Below are 23,869 nucleotides of genomic sequence, written 5' to 3' on the forward strand. Positions count from 1 at the left end.
GAAAGAAAGAGTCAGTTTTCTTTAAGACTGTGGCCCCTGGTAGGTTGACCGTACTCCAGTGGGGAGGTCACTTGTCCAAAGAGTATATGAGCAGCGCAAACTGGCTTAATGAGTTAAAAAAATAAACACAGTGTACAAGATTCAGTGGATCGGGAAAGGAGATGGATCTGAGAGGAGTTGAGGAGGGAAGTGGATACCATCAAAACAAATTGCATAACATTCTCCAAGGACTAACAAAAATTAAAAGAAAATATGAAACTAAATAAAGAAGCTTAAATTTGAAATCAAAATGATTCTATTTCCATATTTTTTTCTTAGAAGTTTTAGTTTGACACTTGCATGATAGGTAACTGAACATCATAGAAGTCCCCTTGCTTTCTTGAGCAAGGAAGCTAAATCACAGACGTCTGAGCAGTCCTAACAGGGAGAAATAGATCCTAAGATCCCATTAAATAACAGCAGCAGCTACTGCTTGTTCAAGGACCATCACTTATTAGGTACCGAGACAGAGTCCTTCATGTATGGATTTTTCCACCCTCACAATCACCAAAGGAGCTATTCACTATGCCTTGGGGGATCCCTTGCAGAGGTAGGGTGGGTAACGAAGAATGCTGTTATGGGTAGCTTCCAGCTTTTAGTCATTCCAGAGAGAGACTTGGCTGAAGAGAGCCTCCTTAGCCAACATGGGACAACTCAACTGGACAATTTTAGCTACAGAGCACCCTGCGGACCTCACAGGGGCTTGTGGAACCATTATGACAATTTAACTTTTCCTCTGCCTGATCCTGCTTCTGAGGTCATGAAGCCCCACAACACAGCCCTACGTTCTGCTGGCACAGTCTGATTCCTGAGGAACTGCCCCTGTGCATATCTTGCTTCTCATTATATAGTAAAAGAAACTGAGGCTAAGTGAGGCTAAGTCACTTGCCAATGAAAAATCACAAAAGTATTCAAGTCCCAGGATCTAGATTTGAACTTATTAGCTCTAACTGCAGAGACCAATAGCACTTCTTTAAGTGGACTTGTTTATTTACTCATTCATTTATTTCTTTAGATGCAAGATCTCTTGTTGCCCAGGTTTGCCTAGGACCTTCTATATAGCCAAGAATGATGTTGAACTTCTGAGCCTCTTGTCTCCATTGAAGCTGCTTTATTTTTTAAGTCTCTTGGTCTTCAAGGCAGAGGACCTGGCCTTGGGTACAGTGAGTCACCAACAATACCAGGCTATGTGTTACCCTCACTCACTCCCAGTGGGTAAATAATTTTTGCTTCCCAAATGAAGAGGTGCCAATAATAAACAAAAAGCACGCATTCAGTGTGGCCCAATGGACCTGAGACAACATAGGGCTCATGCATAGAGGAGAATGTGGAAGACGCACAACCCTGTGCAACCCTGAGAACATGAACTCAGCCAGTGGCATGGCCTAATTTAGCCCAAGCTGGTACAGTTAAGCCAAGACATGTGGGATGGAAATGGTGTTGAAGAATGCAAGAAGCCAAAAGAAGCACACTAACTAACAAATCTATGACAGCACTACAGCATCATGACAGAAAACCACCAAGCAGATACCAATCTTTTAGAGCTACGTGAAGATAGAGCAAGAAAGAATAGTTCCTACAGAACAAGATTCCAAGTCTGTATGGTGACTTCATTAGCAGCCCCCTTCCCGCAACATCATGTGCTACCATAATGCAAATCTTTCAGCTTTAGATGAAGGACTAGAAAAGAAAAATTTTTTTTTTTTGTTTTTGTTTTTGTTTTTCGAGACAGGGTTTCTCTGTGGTTTTGGAGCCTGTCCTGGAACTAGCTCTTGTAGACCAGGCTGGTCTCGAACTCACAGAGATCCGCCTGCCTCTGCCTCCCAAGTGCTGGGATTAAAGGCGTGCGCCACCACTGCCCGGCCTAGAAAAGAAAATTTAAAGAAGCCCCATTTCCCATGTACAGGCAACCACTAGGGCACACAGGGGAGTCTTCTAATTTTCACCATCTCTCATTCCACTTTGGAACTGTGACGTCAGAAATGATTATACTTTTCAAAGGTGATATCACAGAGAAACTGCTCTGTCTCTTTCCTTTCTCCCAACCAGGAAATCTTACTCATTATCCCTCTGTACCGTGAAACATGGAGAAAGTCTTTGTGCATCCAATAACATCTCATCCCAGTGATGCCCCCAAGATGCAAAGGCCAAGGGCAGTGTACTGCTGTGCACTTTAGTTTATCTCAGCTGGACACAACCTAGACACATCTGGGAAGAGGGAATCTCAACGGAGGAACTGCCTTCGTTAGATTGGCCTGCAGGTAAATCTGGGGAAGCATTTCCTTGATTGATGATTGATTGGGGTGTGGGGCAGTTCATTACAGGTAGTGCTACCCCTGGTTTCTATAAGAAAGGAAGATGAGCAAGTCACAGGAAGCAAGCCAATAAGCAGCATTCCTCATGGTCTCTGCTACAATGCCTGCCTTCAGTTTCCTGCCTTGGCTTCCCTTCATCATGGACTATAAACATTAAGCTAAATAAACCCTCTCCTCTTCAATTTGACTTTGTTTAGTGTTATATCATAGGAATAGAAAGCAAACTGGGACAGTAACTCCCCTGGCTACCTGCTTAATATCTCAGCCTTCAGCTTTGAATTGAAGTTGGGCAGGGACTACCCAGCTCCATTTCCTGCTTTGTTACAGGCCTCTGCCTGAATTTCTCTGCACAGAGGGTGGAATGGATGGGCACAAGGCCTGGAAGCTGATGGACAGAAGAGCAGGAACCAGATAGAGATTGCTGATGCCTAGCTTTGTCTTTTTCTATCATACTTGATATGGTGATAATACAAAGGGTCCTCTCCACATTTTCGTATTTTATTCTTGAGGGGCTTTCTCTTTCAGAGTAGTAACTGAAAGGGGACTTACAACATGTGTGAAGACAGCAAAAGTGGAGAGCATCTAGGAGCATTCTGCCCCACAATTTAGCAAGCCCTGGAGGAGGAACCTTCCATCAAGAAGGGGTAAAATGGGTTTCCTTTATTCATTACTTGAAAGGGCTTTCTGCCCTTTCCCAGAAAAGTGCCATGCTGAGATCTTGGAGTCTCCACATAACCATCTTATAGACAAAACATGTCCCAGGCACCACAGACTTTGGGATTCAGAAAGTAGTCCCACTGAAGTATGGGACTACTCAAGTAATGCCAGGGACACAAGAACCAGAGTGATTTTGCTGGCAGCTTTCTTGCAATGCATGTCTTCACCCTGATGAACACAAGCAAGCTCTGCTATTTATAGGAGGTGAAGGCATGCTGGAAGGTGATAGGACATTTCTCACTCAATTTTTCTCCTAATCTCTATGCTTTGAATAGACTCTGTAAGGACACCTGCAAGTGGGCCTCCCCCTCCAGAGCCCAGCACCGCCAGAAGGGCAAAGGAATGATGTCACCTGCAGATTTCATTTCTACTTCCCCATCTTGGTGTTTCAAAGGCAAATGAGAGTCTTGAAAGAAGCTGGGCCCAGCTCTTGTCAGTGTCAGGAGGAGAGAGAACTCATGATTGAGCGACTGTGGGGACAGTCTGGAGGGTGCCACTTAAGAGGAAGAGCAGTAAAAAGATAGCAGCGGTAGGAAAATCATGCTAGAAACCAAATGGCACTGGGAGGTGCTGATACCTCCTAGTGTTTCATGGCCTATTTTGGCCACCCAGTGGCAGGAAAATCAATGTGGCCCAGTCAGGGCTAAACCCTGCCACTACTGCTGGATTTTGCTGCAGCAAATCAATTGCACTGTATGTGTGGGTGGAAAGAGAGAAGAGTGCAAATACAAATGCAATTTGGTCAGCACATAACATCGACAAACCCCCAGCATGAGAGGCTTCCCTTGAACCTGCTGGTGCTCTTCTGCATCATGCATTCACTGTCCCCCTCCATTCCCAGCCTCCTCTTCCTGACACTGTCACTGTTTCTAGGCAATACTATGTGCTTTGACTCCCTGGTGGCTTTCTGATCTGCTGTCCATGGGGGTACATGTTTCTAGCTCCTCAGGGGGTTCCAGAACATGACCTGCTTTCCACTATATGAGAAAACTCTTCCATTCAAGGGAGGAGGAAATGCAAATAGATGTGGTGATATCTCTAAAGTTTTCATGCTAGGAGTTAGGGTCTAAAGTACAGTGACTTCTTTAAACTCTACACAAAGCTAGAGAGATGATTCAGAAGTTAAGAGCACTAGAACACCTGGGCTCTATTCCCAGTACCCATAGTGAGGATGACAACCCTCTGTAACTTCAGTGCCAGGGGATTCAACGCCCTCTTCTGGCTTCTGTGGCCGCTGCACACACATGGTGCACAGACGTATGTGCAGGCAAAACAACCATGCACATAAAATTAAAAATTAAAAATAAAAAGGCTCTCCACACCTCCCCTCAGGAACTTGGAGAGGAAAGGGTTTATTTTGCCTTATAGCTTTTAGTTCATAATTCAGGGAAACCACGGCAGGAGCCTGGCTGCAAGAACTGAAGCAGAGGCTGTAGAGAAGTGCTGCTTACTGGTTGACTCCCCAGGGCTTGTGGAACTGTCTTTCTTAGAACACTCAGGACTAATTGCCCACGGGTGGCATAGTGTACAGTAAATTGGTCCTCCCACCTCAATCATCAAACAAGAAAATGCACCACAGGCCAGTCTGGTTGGAACATTTTCTCACTTTAGGTTCTTGAATCTAAAGTGACTCTAGTTCATGTCACATTGACATAAAACTAGTCAGCATATGACATAACCGGATATCAACATGTAGAAGAATAAAAATAGACCCATATCTATCACCATGCACAAAACTCAAGTCCAAATGGATCAAAGACCCCAAGATAGAGCCAGCAACACTGAAGCTAATAGAAAAGAAAGTACGAAGTACACTTGAATACATTGACACAGGAGACGGCTTCCTAAATATAACCAAAGTAGCACAGATACTGAGAGAAACAATTAATAAATAGGACCTCCTGAAACTGAAAAGCTTCTGTAAAGCTAAGGACACAGTCAATAAGACAAAATGGCAGCCTATAGAATGGGAAAAGGTCTTCACCAACCCCATATCAGACAGAGGGCTGATCTCCAAAATATACAAACTACTCAAGAAATTGGTCACCTAAAGAACAAAAATCCAATAAAAATTGGGGTATAGACCTAAGCAGAGAACTCTCAACAGAGGAATATAAAATAGCTGAAAGACACTTAAGGAAATGCTCAACATCCTTAGTCATCAGAGAAATGAAAATCAAAATAACTCTGAGATTCCATTTTATACCTGTAAGAATGGCCAAGATCAAAAACACTGATGACAACTTATGCTAGAGAGGATGTGGCATAAAGGGAACACTCCTCCATTGGTGGTGGGAGTGCAAATTTGGTGTGGGACAATTGTCTATATGTTTTAAATAAATGCTGATTGGCCAGTAGCTAGGCAGGAAGTATAGGCAGGACAACCAGACAGGAAGTAGAGGCAGGGCAATGAGAACAGGAGTATTCTGGGAAGAAGGAAGCTCTTTCTGCAGTCCTGTCCAGACACTGAAGAAGCAGGGTGTGACCTGCCCCGCTGAAAAAGGTACTGAGCCATGTGGCTAACATAGATAAGAATAATAAGTTATAAGAGTAAATAAGAAGCCTGAGCTAATGGGCCAATCAGTTTTATAACTTATGGAGTTCTCTGTGTGATTTTCTTTGGGATTTACAGGCTATGGGAACTGGGCAGGACAGAAACCCCAGCAAGCAGGCCCTCATGTTACACAAACTGGTACAGCCCCTTTGGATATCAGTATGGTGATTTCTCAGAAAAATAGGAAACAACCTTCCTCAAGACTTAGCAATACCACTTTTGGGAATATACCCAAAGGATGCTCAATTGTACCACAAGGATATGTGTTCAACTATATTCATAGCAGCATTATTTGCCATAGCCAGAACCTGGAAATACCTAAATGCCCCTTGACCAAAGAATGGATAAGGAAAATGTGGTACATTTACACAATGGAGTACTACATAACAGAAAAAAATGTGACATCTTGAAATTTGTGGGCAACTGGATGGATCTAGAAAACATCATATTGAATAGGGTAACCCAGACCCAAAGACAAATATAATATTAGTCACTCATAAGTGGCTTTTAGTCATAAAGCAAAGAAAACCAGCCTACAATACACAATCCCAGAGATCCTAAAAAACAATGAGGACCCTAAGAGAGATATATATGGATCTAACCTATGTGGGAAGTAGAAAAAGACAAGATCTCCTGAGTAAATTGGGAGCATGGGGACCATGGGAGAGAGTAGAAGGGGAGGGAGGGGATAGAAAGGGAAGGGAGCAGAGAAAAATATATAGCTTAATAAAAACAATTTTTAAGAAACTAGTTAGAATACCCCCACACAAACACACATGGATACACATAAAGTTAATTGAAAAATAAAATTTTAAGAATCCTTCATCTCAACTTGTAGAAAAGAAGAAAAGTACTAAAACAGCCATGTAAGGCATCATTACAAATTTTCAAAACAAAGCACTTAAGCAATTCAAACTCCAAATGATGATATAAGTACCCTGGTGCACATCTTGCAGGCCAATGCATGGAACACTTTATGTACTCATTCACCAGTCTTTGTTCTTCCTTTGTAATCAATAGGTTCACTTAAATCTATTGGTTCACTTATACCAAAGGGGATCTTCTTGATGCTTTTTTCTGGTAGACACAAGGACTATACACCCCATACCAATAGTACCTAGGGGCTTATTTCCTGCTGAGTTGTAACCTAGGTGCATAAACAACCAGGATGCCTTAGTCAATCTGACAAAAACATAACTTCTATGCTGGTAAGTCGGTCTCAAGATATAGAACTACTATTCTTTAAGCACTTAGTTACGTGTGGTACATAAATGCTTACTTAATCTTTGCCTCCAAGCCCATCAATCACTCATTGCTCCTATTTCTCTTGCAATTACTCTAAGTGGGGGGAATGCAACTCCACCGCACTGCCGTATCCTGTGCTAGCTCCAATCCTCTCAGCAGAGCCTCTAGTCCTTCACAGGATAGTGTTACGGCTTGAGCACAACATGTGCCCCGCAGGCTCATGCGTTGAACACTTGGTCCTCCTACCTGGTACTGCTATTTTGGGCATGCTGTGGTCACATTAGAAGATGGAGTCTACCTAGATGAAATGGGTCACTGAAGGTGTGTCTTTGAACGTTATTTTTTTATTCTCAGCCCCCTCATGTCTTTCTGCTTCCTGCCCATTATGAGCTAAACAGCTCTCTGCCCCCACACTCCTGCTGACACAATGTTCTGCCTAAGCACGTTGCACCAAACAACATGGAATAACCCTACCAGGCCATGAGCCAAAATAAGTTCTTCCTCTCTTCCTCTGTTTTCTCCAGGCATTTGTCCACAGCAACAAAGTAACACAGATTTGGGAGGTGAGCAGACGTTCTGCTCACAACCCCACGCCCAGGTTCTAGCATCATATCTTTCACATCCCAAGCCAAAGGATAGCATCCTCTGAGAGTCTGAGGCCAGTAATCAATGCCCCTACATCCATCACCTCCTCGCTGAATGGCCTGCATAGACCTCATACTCTCAGCCACAAGCCAAAGTAGAGACTATTAACTTCGCTTTGCCAGATAATAGACAGAGCCCGAAGGCTATGTCTCTCAAGTCCTGATATTGCAGGATCAAGATCATACCTCTCACCATCTTTCAGAAGTCTTATCCTCTGGAGTCTACACTGTCTGCTCACTTTTAAGTATTTATCACAGATTCATCAAGCCCCAAAACACAGCACTATCCATGTGGAAGAACACTAGCTTACAGAACCCTAGCCTCCCCCCTCTTCTTTCATCACCCTCTTAAGCCTCTCCCCATGATGGCCGCCTAGGTGATCCATTCCCAACAGTGCCTTTTCCTTTCCCCCATGCCTTGTACGCTGTGGACTGTGGACAGGTTCCTCTCTGTAACAGTCAAACAGCACAGGCTTCTATACTCCCTGTCCAGCTCTCAACTTTCCCTGCTTCACCCTAGCTTGCCTGACTTTCCCTAACACCTACTAGCTGTGCCTGCCTCCCTTTCATGGAGACCCCATGACTGTTACCTATGCCTTAGGATATACCTGTTCCTTTCATGCGGAGCACACGCGCTCGCAGCAGGTTGCAGGTAAATCAGTGTGTCTCCCCCCCTTCCCTCCTTCCCTCCCTCCCTCCCTCCCTCCCTCCCTCCCTCCCTCCCTCCATTTCTCTCCTGAGAGCAAAAGTCCTTCCCTAGCTTGCTCATTCTTTTTTTTTATTTTTTTATTTTATTTATTTATTTATTTATTTATTTATTTATTTATTTATTTATTTTTGGTTTTTTGAGACAGGGTTTCTCTGTGGTTTTGGAGCCTGTCCTGGAACTAGCTCTTGTAGACCAGGCTGGTCTCGAACTCACAGAGATCCGCCTGCCTCTGCCTCCCGAGTGCTGGGATTAAAGGCGTGCGCCACCACCGCCCGGCTTCCTCATTCTTTAGAAGAAAAAGAAAACCGATTATGACTTAGGGTGGCTGGATTGCTGAGGATTGACCTGTTTCTGTCTAACCTCTAGCCGGCTTGCTTCTACCTCCCTTCCTTTGACGGTAAGCACCTGCTCTGTTCCTCAGGTTTCTGGTTTTCTGTCTTTTATGAAAGGCAATTTGTAGAGCCCATGTCAATTTGCTTTTTTCATCATGTCCTTACTTTCTTCTTTTTACTTTTGGGCCCTTTTGCAAAGCATTAGGCTCTCTTCTCACAGATGCTTCTGAATCTATTTTTATTAAGTCGGTAATAGAAACTATTAAACTTATAACCCTACAACACACACACACGCACACATGCACACCCGTGCATGCTAACCAAGATCTATTTATGTTCAGGCATCAAAACAGGGTAGACAGAATGGTCATTGGGTCGCCAGCAGCTCTGTTATTAGGTGGGTTGCACAGGGTGAGCAGAGTCAGTTCAATGCACCATGAAATAATAACCGAGGCCCAGAAATTGAGAAGATACTTGTGGCCTATAGAACTTTCCCAACATCACTCGATTTGTTTTCTTTCTTGGCATCCCCGCTCTTTAATTTAGGGTCTCACTACATAGTCCCGACTGGCCTGAAACTTGTGATGCTTCCACTTCCCAAGTGCTCGAGTGACACGTGAGCCACTACTGCACGTGGCACTCACTATTTTAAAGTTAAGCCTGGTAGCAGTTTTGGAAGTCATTTTTCATATTAAAATTACATATGCGCTTTCTAGAAATCAGAGGACCCTTCTTACCAGCACCGAGGAATGCAACTTGTTTAGTCTGGACACAAACTTCTTTGCTGGTGCCCTTCTGATGTCCTTTTGATGTCCCTGAATAGAACGCCTGAGAACTGAACAGGAACACATGAGCCCCACCCTCCCTAAGATCCAGAACAGTGCCTGGCACACAGTGGGCCCTTGGTGTGCTTTTTGTTGAGTGTGCGCATGTAAACACAGACTATGCTCTTCTTCCACAGAGATCCCTTTCCTTGGAGATACTTCTTCCTGTTCAAAGAGAAGGAAAGCTCTCCTGCAAGGGCCACATGGCAGCAGCTTGTTGACTGCTGGTGAGTTCCAGCCCGGACACAGCAGCTGAAGCTGGAATACCTCCTTCTCCAGCAAGACCTGCCAGTGAGAACTGTGTGTCCTTTGGCTTAATCATCTGTCTGTTAGCCTGCTGGCCATGTGGTCAGGTAAATCTTGGCGGGGGTTTGTTTCATGCAGCACACAGTGCCCTTTCTGCAGAGGGACACTGGCACAGACTGCTTGCATACAGTTGGCACACTCCTACCACAAATGATCTGGCAGAATGAAATAACTTCACAAACTAATATATGACACACTTTCCTAACGGAACTGCTCAGCAAGCAGTATTATGTGCATTAGGTACCGAGGGGCAGTGAGATTTTCTTTGATCTCTAGGGTTTTTTTTTGCCTCTTAAAATCCATGACATACTAAGCTACTCTGAATGTAAGGAACACATGCTGAAGAGCTTGTATAGAGGCCGGGAAGGAACACAGAAGAGGCAAATGGAATAAAATCTAAGCACTGGCACCCCCACTTAAGGAACTATGGCATTCAACAAGTGTTTGTTAAATGAGCCACTACCATATGCTCAACACTGTAAAGCATGCGGCAATGACAAAACACACACTCTTGATCTGCTCTAAATCCTGTAAAGGAGTCCGGGGGTGGGTGCATCCCAAGTGGCACAGTATCGGCCCCAGCACCATGCCGAACATGAGGTGTCAGGCATTTGGAGAAGAGAGCAATAGTGAGAGACACTGGAATGATTCCAGAGGAGGACATGCTGATTGGCAGCACAGGGATCAGGCTGTATCAGCAGGTGCATGGGAGGTGGTTAGAGGATGATGGGAAAGGACCAACATCAACTTGGGAGAACCTAAACCAGTGGTTCTGGGGTGCAGACTCCGCCATCAGCGGCAGCAGCAGTACCCGGGAAGTATTAGAACTGCAAAGTCCAGGATTAGGGATATGGTTTAGTTGGTAATATAATTGCCTAGCATTCACAAAGCTCTGGCTTCAATTCCCAGCACCACATAAGCCAGGTATGGTGGCACATGCCTGTGATCCCAGCACTTGGAAGATATAGGTTAAGAGGGTTAGAAGTTCAAGCTCAATATCATCCTTGAATCCACAGCATGTTTAAGGGCAGCCTGAGCTACAAGAGACTCTGTCTCAAAAAAAAAAAAAAATTAAAACAAACCCCCAAAACAAAATGTAGATTCCCAAGTCTATTACAGGTCTACTGAGTCACAACCATGGGATGGGGCCCACCAATCGCATTGTTTATGTGATTCTGGAGTTTGTTTGCTCGAGTCTGAGAGCCACTGAGTCAGGGAAGCCAATAGCCTCCTTCCAATGGGCTACGCCAGAACCCGGGGCTTCTCCTCCATCTCCCTACCCCCTTGCACAGTATGCAAAGCCTTGGGGGCCGGACAGCCACAGGGTGAGTAGGGGTGAGAGAATCTCTGTCTTTTCACAGGTTATTCTGACGGCACAGCAATGGTAAGAATTTGTTTCCCAGTACTGTATATACACAGTTAGTCCTCACGTACATCCTCCTTGGTATCCTGCCCTCCTAACTCACAATGGATTTGAGAACTGGAGGCTGAGAAGAGCTAGGCAGAGGCAGGAAGTGAACATGACCTCTTGGGCCTGTAAGTTCAGCTGGGATGACAAAGTTGCACCTGTCCCACAGCCAGGGTCAAGGGTAGCTATCAAAGACAAGGAGGGAGTAGTGAGAACACCACTTCTCTTTTGATTAGATCATTATAAAAAGCAGCGGGAACATGTTTATGTTAGCAATAGAACATGCTATTAAGTTTATTGAGATGTGTGTAATCCCTGAAGACCATCGGGATTTGGCAGCATGAGGCCTTGGCTGCCCTTTTGCCAGCTATAAAGTGATGGATGATGTTTCCTGCTCTACATCCTCTCTCTGTTTGTATAGGTCAGATTCTCTTTAGAAGCACCTCTGTTTATATAACCTTTTCCTCCTGGTGTGTTAGCTTCTGGGATGAGCACACCACTGATGTGGCTGTTGCTCGAGTTACTGGGGCTTCCAAGTGGCCTCATCGCGTGCAAAGAGCTCTTTACTACCTATCAGAAGAGAGGGGTATGGCACATAGGGACCTGACCAGCACATTGGAGGTTATGATCCAATTCATTCTCACAAGGGCCATTTCACAGAGGCAGTGGTTCGATTGAACCCTGGCACAACACCTACAGAATGTTAACTCATATACTGTGGAAATACCCACAGCCTGTGCTCGGCTGGGCAGACAGCCTCCCATACACAGACATGTCAGCACCCAACACTGCTGCCTGCTTTCTGATAACTCTCAGCCATCTAGGCCATGAAGTGTCTCTGTATTTGGTCAGTGTTGTGGGGCATTTGGTGCTCTTGTTATTGTAAGTAAATGGGTCACTTGACAACACAGATGAGCACTGAGGAAGGACGTCATGCAAAGTGAAAAGAGCCATGCGCTTGGATTCTGCTTATATAAGGTACCTAGGGGTCAAAATCATAGAGACAGGGAGTAGAATAATGGCTTCTGGGGCTACAGGGAGATGGCAGTGGAGAGTCGCTCTTTAATGGGTATAGAGGTACAGTTATGCAAGAGGGAGGACGTTCTGGAAATGATTGCACAATGATGCAAATATACTTAATTCAAACCATGCGCTTAAAATGGTTAAGATGTTAAGCTGCATGTTATGTGGGCTCTACCACAATTTTTTAAAATGTAATAAACACTATTGTCTTACTGCAGCTTCCACGGCTTAATGGTTGACAAGGAAAATACTGTTACTTTCTCAGCATGTGCTACACAGCTGAATATTATATCTAGGCGAATTTCAGTATCACCCTCAATTTACAGATGGTGAAAGGTAGGTTAGAAAGACAGCAACTCACAAAGCAGCCTATGAGGTGGGCTAAGATTCAAGCCTGAAAGACTGCCTGCCTGCTTTCAACACAGCAACTCAGAAGTGGCACACTGTGCTTACCCTGCGAACAGCTAACAAGAACAGACTTCAGTGTGTTGGCAGAGACAGATGAGGATCTGAAGGCCACCAACTCGCTCTGATGTACTACATCAACGTGTATTATGCATGGATGCAATAGTAGAAAGTTCTAGGTAAGAAGCAGTGGAGAGAATTCAAGAGTCTCTTGTCTATGCGGTTCTGGAATGCACAGTACCGACTCTGATTTCATATTACTAACACAGGTCTCGGCTAGCCAGTGACGTGACAAACTTGCCGGTGATCGCCTGCAAGTCTCTGAGGGTCTTAGAGCTCAGAGACACATACCCCAGGAAATCTGTCATGCGTTCCACATCAAGTTGTGTAGTGACGAGTAGAGAGAGCCCAGGGCACAGCCTGAGGGACCACAGAATAGGTAGAGGGTTAGGAGACATAACTTCAGTGAGGTGTACAAAGGCCAGTTATCTAGGGGATGAAGAAGAGTATACCACCTGCATCTCCAGCCTGCAAGGCAGTTGGCCTGTCCTAACAAATGCCAGGAAAATGCCCTGCTATGAGCAGCATCTACATGATATGCCCCCAGCTCCCACCTACTGAGCCCGAAGCCCACGCTGTGTTCCCCAACACCTTGCAAGCACGTCCTCGCCAGAAAGAAGTGGCTGGAATCTTTAAACAAAGCTTGATTCCCGTTTCTTCCCTGCTCCCTGCGTTCATCCCCATGCCTACCCGCCTTGATGAGAGTATGGCAGTATGGCAGTACCTGGTGTGTGTCAGTGGGCCCACTGGTCGCTCAGGTCTTCTTGGGGGCAATGCACCAGGTCTGTTCAGAGAATTGGTCTTAGGTGGCCGAGGCTTTTTCGGTGGGATGGCAGGAACAGAAGGCTTCTGTAAATCCAGTTTTGGCTCTCTCTCTGGTCTTTCTTTAAGTCATTGTTTGATGAAGCAAGCATGAAGAAAACAAATAGACTTCATGTCAGTGGCAACATTGAGATGCAGATTGCTTATTCCCTGCTTCAACAAGAAAGTACAGCGATTCCATTTCTGATAGCAAAGAGTGCCATTTATTCATAGTCAACTTAGGAAAAGCCAGAATTCCCTGTCCCCCTCTTCCTGTGCTCTTGCTGGTGCTAGTCCTTCAGCCACTGACCCTAAGCCAGCTCTTACTCACCCTTTAAAGCCTGGCTCAAACATTTCCCTAAGAGTCTGTGCAGGGCTGGCATCCAAGTGATGCTCAATAGGTAGAGGATGGGTTTACCATATGGCCAACACGATCTTTTGCTGGGTGTACAGAAAGAATGAGCTTGATTAAACGCTAAGATCATCAGCCAATAAGGGAGGAAACTATTCAGGGACTAGCTTGCTCAGGGACCTTTGTGCAGGTTTTGAATTTGGAAGGTGGTCTTCTCAGATTTTAGACTCCACTTTTGGAGTCAAGGAGCTATCAGAATAAGTTCAAATCCAGATCCAGTAAGTAGTCAAACTGAGTGGTGTTCAATGACAGCTTCAATTTTCCCATTCCCCAACTAGCCTTGTCTTGTGTATCATTGTGTATAATGCAAAAATCAAGACCCTCTAACCTTACTGATGAAGACTGAACTTCTGTGTGTGAGGCCTATGGAAGGACAGGTAAAATTCCTGTACTTATTTGTATGAAATCCCTAAGAACACCAGTGTCTCACTGGCAAGCACAGACATGAAACATGTTGTTTGGGAGCTCAGAATAAGTGGCAATAACTTTAGGTACCTCCTTAGGCACTATGCAGGCACCACTGGCTTGCCTTCTCTGTTTTTCTAAAGGAAAACACACCCAACTAGAAATGATAAGAACTTTCTGGCATACTAGGGCCAGAAAAGGAGGGGCTAAGCTAAATGGTAAGGAGGGCTAACTCCCTGGCTTGCAACAGGAATAGAATAAGGACAGGAATGCTGTGACTTGCAAGATGACATGGTATGGATCTTGGTGGCATCACAGCGATGCTAAGACTCAGACACTGGAGGTCCTATTGCTTCTGGCTAGGACTTCTGCCTCCCTGACTCTGTGGCATAGGATAAAGACTCTGTGAGAGGAAGAGTGAGGGTTGTGTGGCTACATGGTCAGCCAATGGAATGGCTGCTCACACATCCATCTATAAGTTAGTCGGCATGGGACAAGGGAGGAAGTATCCTCATCCCAGAGCCCAGCTAGGATGCAGGGAGTAGAGTCTCCCATGAGGACAGGGGGTAGTGTTTAGTTAGTTCACAACACATGCTTTTAGCCAAGAGCTGTTGATAGGGCATACACTGAACAGCAATTTTTTTCCATTGATTTCTAACACAGACTTGGCCTTCACAATGAGGTTCTAATGACTCAGATTTTACCTGATTAGCGAGAAAGAACGAGGCATAGAGCCTTAATAGCTTACAATGTTGGCAAAACCTTCAGCAAGCTGATGTGAAATATTAAATTCCACAATGAAATTTCATGAGGCCACCGAGGAGCACCTCCAGATAATTATATTCATTAATACAGCATTTCTCTTGTGACTTCAAAATAACTGCTTTTTAAAATGGAACTTGCTTGGCTTCCTGTTCATAATAATATAGAACTTTCCCATAAAAATGTGTGGTCAATCAAAAGTTGGGAACCTAGGACTAGGAACCCTTCCATGGCATGCAGGTTTCTTTGGAAAAGATAACCCTGATGATGGGAATCAAACACATTTGTAAACCTGACTGTATAAGGTTTTAAGAGACTTCTCTGCCAATGGAATTTCTGAACTTTCTCTGGAGACTCTGAAACTGAGTTGTTTTTCCCAGTACGACCTTGCCACCCGACTCCCCTCCAATATTCTTGACCAGGAACATGTGTCTGTAATGCTATTAGCCAGAGTCAAGGGCCTAGCAGTGACCAAAGATGAGGGCTTTTATCTGTCTGGATGGGAATTTCAGCAAGCCAAGAGAACATATCAATGGTGCAACTTATCTATGCCCCCAAAGACATTGAAAAAGGTGGAAGGACTAGATGAAGAACATTAGATACATGCAGGGCCCTTGATGAACTTAAAAACAACCAAGTTTGAGGCACAGGGAAGGTGGCAATGGTAGACACATCATGGAAGAGCCCTGAGCTGGTTGGTTTTGATTTGAAGAGCAATTCTGTCCTATAAAGTGCCACATTGCTCAGTCATATTTCCCTCAAAATGATACGTTTGGAAGCAATACAAACAAACCGGTAATCACCATATTCCAAAGAGAAAGCAAATTGTGTGGGCGGGTTATCAGAACTAGTGCTGTGACAGACAGCTTCATTGCTTATTGTTCTACACATGCCAATGAAGAATTGATCTCATACCTTTCTCTTCTGTTCTGTTTGGAAGTGTCTCTGGTCTTTCAGGGGGTATCTTTTTAATTTCGTGTTTTCTCTCTGTGGTACCTAGAAGGGAAAAGCTAATTGCAATCAGAAAAATGTTTTCTCTATTTAGTTGACATAATTACATTTACATATTTATCAAGTATAGCATAGGCAATAGATTTTCGTCTCTGAGATGGCTGCTTGTGATATACAGATATTAGTTGCTCAGAAACATAGCAGAACTCATTTCCACCTTATGTCATAAAACTGGCTTGCATAGCCACATGTGGTGGTGTGTGCCTATAAACTTGGCACTCCGGAGGCAAGGTAACTACAAGTGATCACTACAAGTTGAAGGCCAACTACAGATATATAGTAAGACTATCTTAAAAAATTATGCAAGTCAGGCATTGTGGGGCATGCCTTTAATTCTTGCACTTGAGAAGCAGAGGCAGGTGTCTCTCTTATACATTGGACACCAGTCTGGGGTTCAAAGCGAGTTCCAAGACAGCAAGGGCTGTTACACAGAGAAATCCTATCTCAAAAAACCAAATAAATAAATAAATAAGTAAAGTTTGCATGACTGTATTTCATTAATAAAACATCATTAATCTTTTCTAAATATCTACACCTTGTTTCCTTGAACATTAAAAGTCAAAAGATATAATGGAGAGGCATGCAGAATGTGTAGAAATAATTTACTCATTAAAACACATAAATAAGAAATCATAATAAGAACAGGTTTCACAAGGATCTGGACTGCATCTTGTAATAGACTAAAAATATGGCCTAGAATTGTTTGATAGACCTTGCAACATAAGGTGAAGTCTATATTCCCTTAGCCAGAATGGGGGCATCCTTGTGGATGCTTTGAGCAATAGTTGAACTAATTTCATGCTATTTCCAAGGCTAAGTTATATGAGGCCATCTAGCTTAGACTTTATTGGTTGGAATAGCGGATGTCCATGTATAGAGGTCAACTACCCTGGAGAAGCCATGCATACGCCCTCTGGCCTGCAGCCCCAGCCAAGCCCGGTCTCCCGGGCACTCCTGACAGAGCGAGCAACACGTGTGTGCGAAGCAGCCATCTTTCAGGTGGCTATTCCAGCCTCCACTAGTTCAGTTTTCCCAGCCACTGTCTCAGGCCGGATGGAATAGAAACTAACCATTTTGCTCATGCTCTGTTCACATTCTTCGCCCACAGAATCTATGGCTCTATAAAGATTTGCTATTTTATGCCACTAAATTTGGAGTGGTTTGTCACAGAGCAAGAGTATCTAGAACATAATTTTGAGGAATATTGCAGTTGTGTTACAGTGGTTTTCCCTGAATTCTTTCTCTCTGTGTGAATTCTTCAAGTATTACATGTTTCCCAATATAACACTTTACATTTCTTCTTTACTCTTGTGGCCTGCCACTGTTCCCTCACCTGAGGTCCTCATCAGTGCTGTTGCCTTCAGGCATATAAGAGCACCGGCAGCTAGTTAAAGCACAAAACCGTCCAAAGTACTCTTGTGACCGACTTGGAAGAGTACCTGATACTCTGCCGGCTGGCCCAATGGATGGGTTTTAGGTATTGAAATCAGAATTATGAGGCCTCAGGGGTTAAAAAATTAACATTGCATTGAACATATACTTCATGTGACTCCCTGTAATGTCTTACTATACATTAAACACTGTTTCGGATCTATGTCATTTACACAATTGGGCTCTTTTGGTAAAAGAAAGGTGATGATGATGGAAATATGAATGTCTATGTATTTCTGCATTACAAAGCGATTATCAAGCTACTTCAGCAGAAAAGAGAAGGAAGATGAAATGTTGCTGTGCCTTACCTGGCAGAAATTCACCACCAATGCTGGTAAAACTATTTCAAAAAGAATTTCTCTGCAAGTCTCATTTCTAGCGACAATTCTCCTATCTCCACGATAGCCCTACTTTCTCTATTCTAGGCTGCCCAAGCCTCAAACTGCTCAGTTCAATGCCTTGGGCTCCACTTGATCACTAAGGCCTCGAGGAAAAAGGATCTTCAGGGCAAAATATGCAACTGGTCTGTTTTAAACTTAGCACAACCAAATATTTATGTAGTCAGAACCACTAGGGGGCAAAATGAAACTGTTCAATGTTGGGGGGAATGGGGCGGAATGAGAGATACAATTAACACCCAATTCTAGGGGTCAATATCTGTAATTCTCAATTAGATAACAATAAATTGGAAAGAAGTTTAGCCTTAAATAGATTTTTCCCTCCAAACTGGTGATACCCTCAACAAATACTTTTTTAGAAAAATCACTTTTTAGTTGGAACTTCATGTGAGTTTCAGGTCACCCAGGGCTAGGGTGAGAGGCCCTTTCTTTACAAAACAAAACACTTCTTAATAAATGTATGAAAAACTAAAATCTAGCAATTTACATCTATTCATATATTATATGCTATAGATATATCATAATTGCAGGGTTTTTTAAAAAAAATTAAAAACAGCCTTAATTTTGTTTTAGTTGTTTCTTGCTAAAATTAATATGTACATACACACATATATGAGCTTGTATTCATTGCCCAATATAATGGGCTTCATTGTGCCATTTTCAATGCATGCCATGTATTTTGATTGTATTTATATCTCCCCTTGTCCCTTTCTGTCTTCAGTTTTTTTTAAAACTACTTAAAGAGTCATCCACAAAGGAATTTCTCTCCACAATTAACTGTGACTGTTATAAAGAAGAGTTCCATTGGGAAGCATAAATCATCTTTATGTATGAGAAGCCACCGTGCAGTGAGTTATTGAATGTTTAATGACATCACTTCTTCCTATATGATTCAACATTAATATCTAAGCTACGTAGAATGAGTAAACTGGAAATTTTTTTCAAGACTAGAAAAGAATTGAGAAGGAAAATATCTATGGCTAGAAAAACAGCTTTTTGTTGGGGGAAGTGAAGTAAGTGCAAATTTTGGCTAACCACATAGGACAGACAGTAAAAACCCAGCAATTGTACGTATACAATGGCACGATTCCACGGGAAGCATCTTCCCTATGCTGACCCTCACTAAGGACAATAACCAGCTCTTTGCTCCTCAGAAACAGATGGTTGAAAACAGACGCAGTTCATTTTAAAGTAATTTCTGGCCATCCTTGGGAACCTCCATTTCTGCACTGGAGCAGAGACACGTTTAGTGATGTGGATTCTTTTGTTTGTTTGCGTCTAGGAAAAACAGCAACTCATTTGAAACCTGCCTGCTGAGACCAAATCACATCCCCCAGGCTAGCAGTCTGTAGGTCCAAGAATCTTCAACTCTTAACAAAGAAAATTTGAATTTGTGCAAAAGAAAGATGAACATTTTGCGTGAGGGACCTGAAAGGTACATTACCTGCTCCTTGTTTGATGACAGGAGCGGACGGAGGTGGTGGCTTCTTGGGTCTCTGAAAAAAAATCAATCAAAATTATACATGAGATTGTTGGCAAGCTGTAGTATCCCAGACGGACCACAGACAGTGGTTTTTTATGCACAGTGTGGACAATTTAGAGAACCTCTCCAAAAACTTGAGCAAGTCTCTCTGGGTACACCAGCTTTTGTTTGGCACCTCTAAATAAACACTGAAGTAAATTCAGTCGGCAAAACACAACTCAGACCAACAAATGAAATGCCATTTCCCCCTTTCTAAATTTCCATCAGCCATCTGGAAAACCTCAGCTCAGCAAAAATGACCTGAAACCAGCAAGCACAATGGTGTCCCTGCACTGAAACCACATTTGCAATTAAGATTTAATCAGCTGAATAACTGAATAGGTCAGTAAGAGTCGCCATGAAGACTCAAGATCAGACCTGGTAGAATGTGTGGGCCCGTCAACTAAATGCAAACCAAGAGTACACTAAAGCCTGGCAAGTTCTCCACTTTGTGTCTCTTTCTATGCCGAGGCTAGACAGTTCTGTATGAGATCCCCCACATAGCAGTTATGCTCTACAGTGTGATAAACTGGAATGGATATGGGGCTTTTTGAATTAGCCCACTATGTCTGTTACCCACTGTTACTCTGTAGGTGATGGAAGTAGCCATGCAATCAATAGCATTCATCCCTGAACTGGTGTTTGTGGACTTTTCCTTGCCACCCAAGATTGACTGGAGGAGGGAGATAGGCAAAGATGGACTTATTAAACATTTCAGGGGTTGGAGAACACAGTCAGCACCATCTTGTGCAGTGATGTTAAGGTCAAGGGGAGAAGCATCCAGTAGGACAGCACTGAGGAAGGACTGGAGAAGGTTGTGCATCACATCGGTGTTGACAGTCCTCACCCTCTCAGGTACCACACATTTGTGGTCCTAAGAAAACTGCACAGAGTATCTGCTGGTTTCCAAAAGTGTACTGGTATGACATTACCACAGGGACCACGAAAAGCAGATGCTCAGCTTCCTCTCTGACACATCAATGGGATATAGAAATAATTTGTTTGAAAGAAAATCCAGAGAATACTGGACACACAAGGAATTTGGGGTTGGGGGTGGGGACATCATAGCATGCAGACTCTGTATTCAATAGCTTTTCAGCCCATTTCTTCATTACCTGCCAATTCCAACAAATTACCCTGAGTAAAAGCTATAGCAGGGTAAGCAGGGTAAGAGAAAGGTTCTGAAATCTGCAGTACAAATATCTATTATTAGCCAAGGACAATGACAAGCAACCTCACATAGCTCTTCTTTCCCATCAGTAAATGGCCATTAATATTCTCTTCCTCTTGGGAGGAGGTGGTTTTGCAAGAAGAGTTAGTAATCTTTGACTTGGGTAACTCATGTAGCAATTCTAGTAGGAAGTGATATCAATATGCCCATGCTGCTGTTGAAATAATTGAGAGAAAGTCATTTCCCAAGGTCACCAAGCAATTAAATGGGGTAGAGGGGACTGGTAGTCAAGCCCAGGGCTGTTTAATCCACAGCGCTCTCCGAACTACTGTGAAGGCCCAGTGCTGGAGAACAGCCACGAGGCAGAGAGAGCATCAGGCAGGCATCAGAATGCACACACGGAACTCATCAAAGTGCAGGCAACTGTACGGCGGGCAGATGAGAGGAGGAAATGGTTATCAGATTGCAGCTACAGTATGAGCTCAGCTAGGCTGTGATGCAGAAAAGCAGAAAGACTGGAAAGAGGTATGGCTACAGTGGTGACCTCTAACTAGCAGGATCATGTGTGTGCATGCCCATGTGTGTTTCCTCCTTGATGCTTTCCTGCACCGTATGTGTAAGAACAGACACATCGACTTTACTGTGAAAAACCAAGCTGCTCTTAGGGCCTCCTTCCCTCCCGGACATACCCTGCATGGAGCGGGTGTGTTTGTGGCTCAGGGTCTCCCAATATTCTTTTCTCTTTGTCAGCTTTTTCCAGCGCTCTATTTACTCTCTCCTTTTCCTTCCTTCTCTGGCGTGGTATAAAGTAGACTGGGAACATATGTGTGTTTATCTAATGAAGTTACTGCTGAAAGCTTGCCATTTAACCTCCTTTACCCCAGGATTAGGGTTACTGCTTATTCATGAAACTGCCAACACCCTATGGCCTAATTCTTCCCAGCCAAGTCCCAACAATGCCTCCTCCAGGACGTCTTTCTTGCTCCTTGCTGCTTTGAAATATTCTTTTCTTTTCTTTTTCTTTTCTTTTTTTTAAAAAAAAAACCCATGAGCTTGCACACACATGTCATGGCACGTGTGTAAAGACCAGAGGACAGCTTGTGAAAGTTGGTTCTCTCCTTCTACTATGTGTGGGGGTCCTGGGGATCAAACTCAGGTTGTCAGGCTTGGTGGCAAGCACCTTTATACCAGCTGGGCCATCTCTCTGGCCCTACTTTAAAATATCTTATAAACAACCATACATAAGCCTCCCTAGTGGAAGCTGTTATTTGGAGACCGTAACCTCAAACTATGTGGGGGTGGGGGAGACAACTATAAATGCTCATACTTTCTGATTACTGGGCAATGTGAAAGACAGAACAAGACAAAAACGTTAATGTTGTCTAACATTTGGCATGTAGTAGATACATGAATTGCGACATGGCAAAAAATGGGCCGAAGAATAAAAGGAGAGGAGAAAGGCGGAGAGAGAGGAAATGCTGCAGTAACAGACTGTGTGAAAAGTGGTCCCAGCAAGTCTGCCTGTGAGTGTGACAATGGGAGGAGGCAGAAATATTCATTTATGTAGTCGTGACCACTGAAGAGGCAATTAGGCCACACTTTTAAAAGGAAGGGATAGTTTGTGAGCTATGAGCTATCTGTCCTGTAGGTGGCACAAAGGAGAGTCACTGGCCAGCAGAGGGAGTTTAGATCCCCACCCCTTTGGACTGACCACTTTCTATGGTTTTGCTAAATTTAACAGATTATAATTATATCATTCTCCCTCCCCTTTCCTCCCTCCAAGCCCTCCCAAAGAGAGCCCTCCTTGCTCTCTTTCAAGACCCATATAGCTCTAGATCACCTTCTCAAAGCTGAAGTACATGTTTAAATTTTCATACAGCAAAAATGGTGAAGAGAACCGAAAAGACAGAGCAGCAAATCTCTAGCAAACGTGGTGCTACTCAAAGAAATGGAGATGAACAGACACAGAGTGGCTTTGTTAAAAATAACCTGAGGCTAGACCCTGAGGGTTGGTTACATATAAGGAAATGCCTTAGCCTGTCTGATGTTACTGTAATAAAACACCTAAGTCTGAGTAATTTATAAGGGAAATAGCTTTATGTGGGGGTCTTCATTTTGGAAGTCCAAGAATGTGGTGTTAGCTTCTGATTGGCTTCTAATGAGGGTTTTGTAATACTTCAGCTCCTGGCGGAAGGTGGGAAGGGTAGCCAATACAGGCAGAAGCAGCACATGCGCAAGAGAAACCATAGTGTGGTGCCAGGATTGCAACCTACTTTCATAAAAACTAATTCAGTCTCAAGAGAATTAACCAGGTCTCTTTAAGGATATATTGGAATTATATATTGGGGAAGGTGCTAACTCCATGACCTATCTCTTTTTTGCTTTATTCTGGGTAGTGGAAATTGAACTTAGCACTTTATACATGCTAAGCAACTCTACCACCAAGCAACCTAAGTCCTCCTTAAAGATCCCAGCCCTCTCAACACTGCTACACAGGCTACCAAGCTCCAACATGAATCTGGATAGGGCTATGTCCTATTTGAATCCAAATGAAGTGCTTGGTTAGGGGACTAGATAAACAATTTTTTTTTTTTTTTTTTTTTAGCAAATTTGGACCTTGGAAAATCCTTCCATGCATCAAGCTAAGCTCAGAGACTGGAGGGGACACAGATGGACCTTTTCATATCAGGGCGCCCATCATAGTTCTAGAGGAATACGGGAGGCTCTGCCCTGCCATCACTATCACATCTGGAGGACTCATCATTACACTTTGACAGCGCGGAGCTGGAGCAATGATCTGAGTGATGATAATGCTTGTACTTACTCATCTGCACCTTCCAGAGTCCAAACAACTTCCTGCCCTGTCACCTGCACAGGAGAGCCCAGGGCACCCTTGTGTAACCTGCTCTTGAGAGAGACTCTTGTTGCTTTCTTACCTCAGTTTCTAGCCTCACTGTCTGCGTCTGTACTGTGACTGCATCAATCCAAGTGGATGGCCAACTAGGTGGTCATCTAGGCTCCGGCATAGAGTTTTCTCCCAATAGACTGTCTCAGCTTCATTCCATCCAGCCCACCCTGCAAGTAACAGCTTAATTATATGCTCAGATCCCATGTTCAGTGGAAGGACCTGGGCATCCCTCTGTCTGGGAAGTGGACTGTGACAGAAGCCCAGCTGCATGCATCTCTCCCTCTAGTCTTCCTTTTCTTTTATACTAGTACAAGAGGGATCAGTCAACAGGAAAGGATGGGCAGAAGAAAAAGCAGGCACATTTGACACCAGAAGACCAAAGGGCAAAGAGATTCTATTCACCACTTTTATACTGTATATACTATAGTCCCGATGAAGGAGAAGCTTGGAGTCAGCTCAAAGAAATT

At 43.8% G+C, this 23,869-nt stretch overlaps 1 protein-coding gene across 8 annotated transcripts in view; it reads right to left on the reverse strand.

Moving 5' to 3' along the window:
- The window catches only part of Sh3kbp1 (SH3 domain containing kinase binding protein 1), a 341,909-nt gene that overhangs the window by 37,461 nt on the left and 280,579 nt on the right, over positions 1-23,869 (reverse strand). For all 8 annotated transcript variants that reach the window (XM_057759526.1, XM_057759524.1, XM_057759523.1 and 5 more), the window contains 3 exons: positions 19,246-19,297; positions 15,877-15,957; positions 13,306-13,465 (listed from right to left, as the gene is read on the reverse strand). In XM_057759526.1, coding sequence (XP_057615509.1) covers positions 13,306-13,465; positions 15,877-15,957; positions 19,246-19,297 — 293 coding nt within the window. The remainder of the gene's footprint in view (positions 1-13,305; positions 13,466-15,876; positions 15,958-19,245; positions 19,298-23,869) is intronic.

This window comes from Chionomys nivalis, chromosome X, assembly GCF_950005125.1.
Source record: "Chionomys nivalis chromosome X, mChiNiv1.1, whole genome shotgun sequence".
Taxonomy (NCBI): Eukaryota; Metazoa; Chordata; class Mammalia; order Rodentia; family Cricetidae; genus Chionomys; species Chionomys nivalis.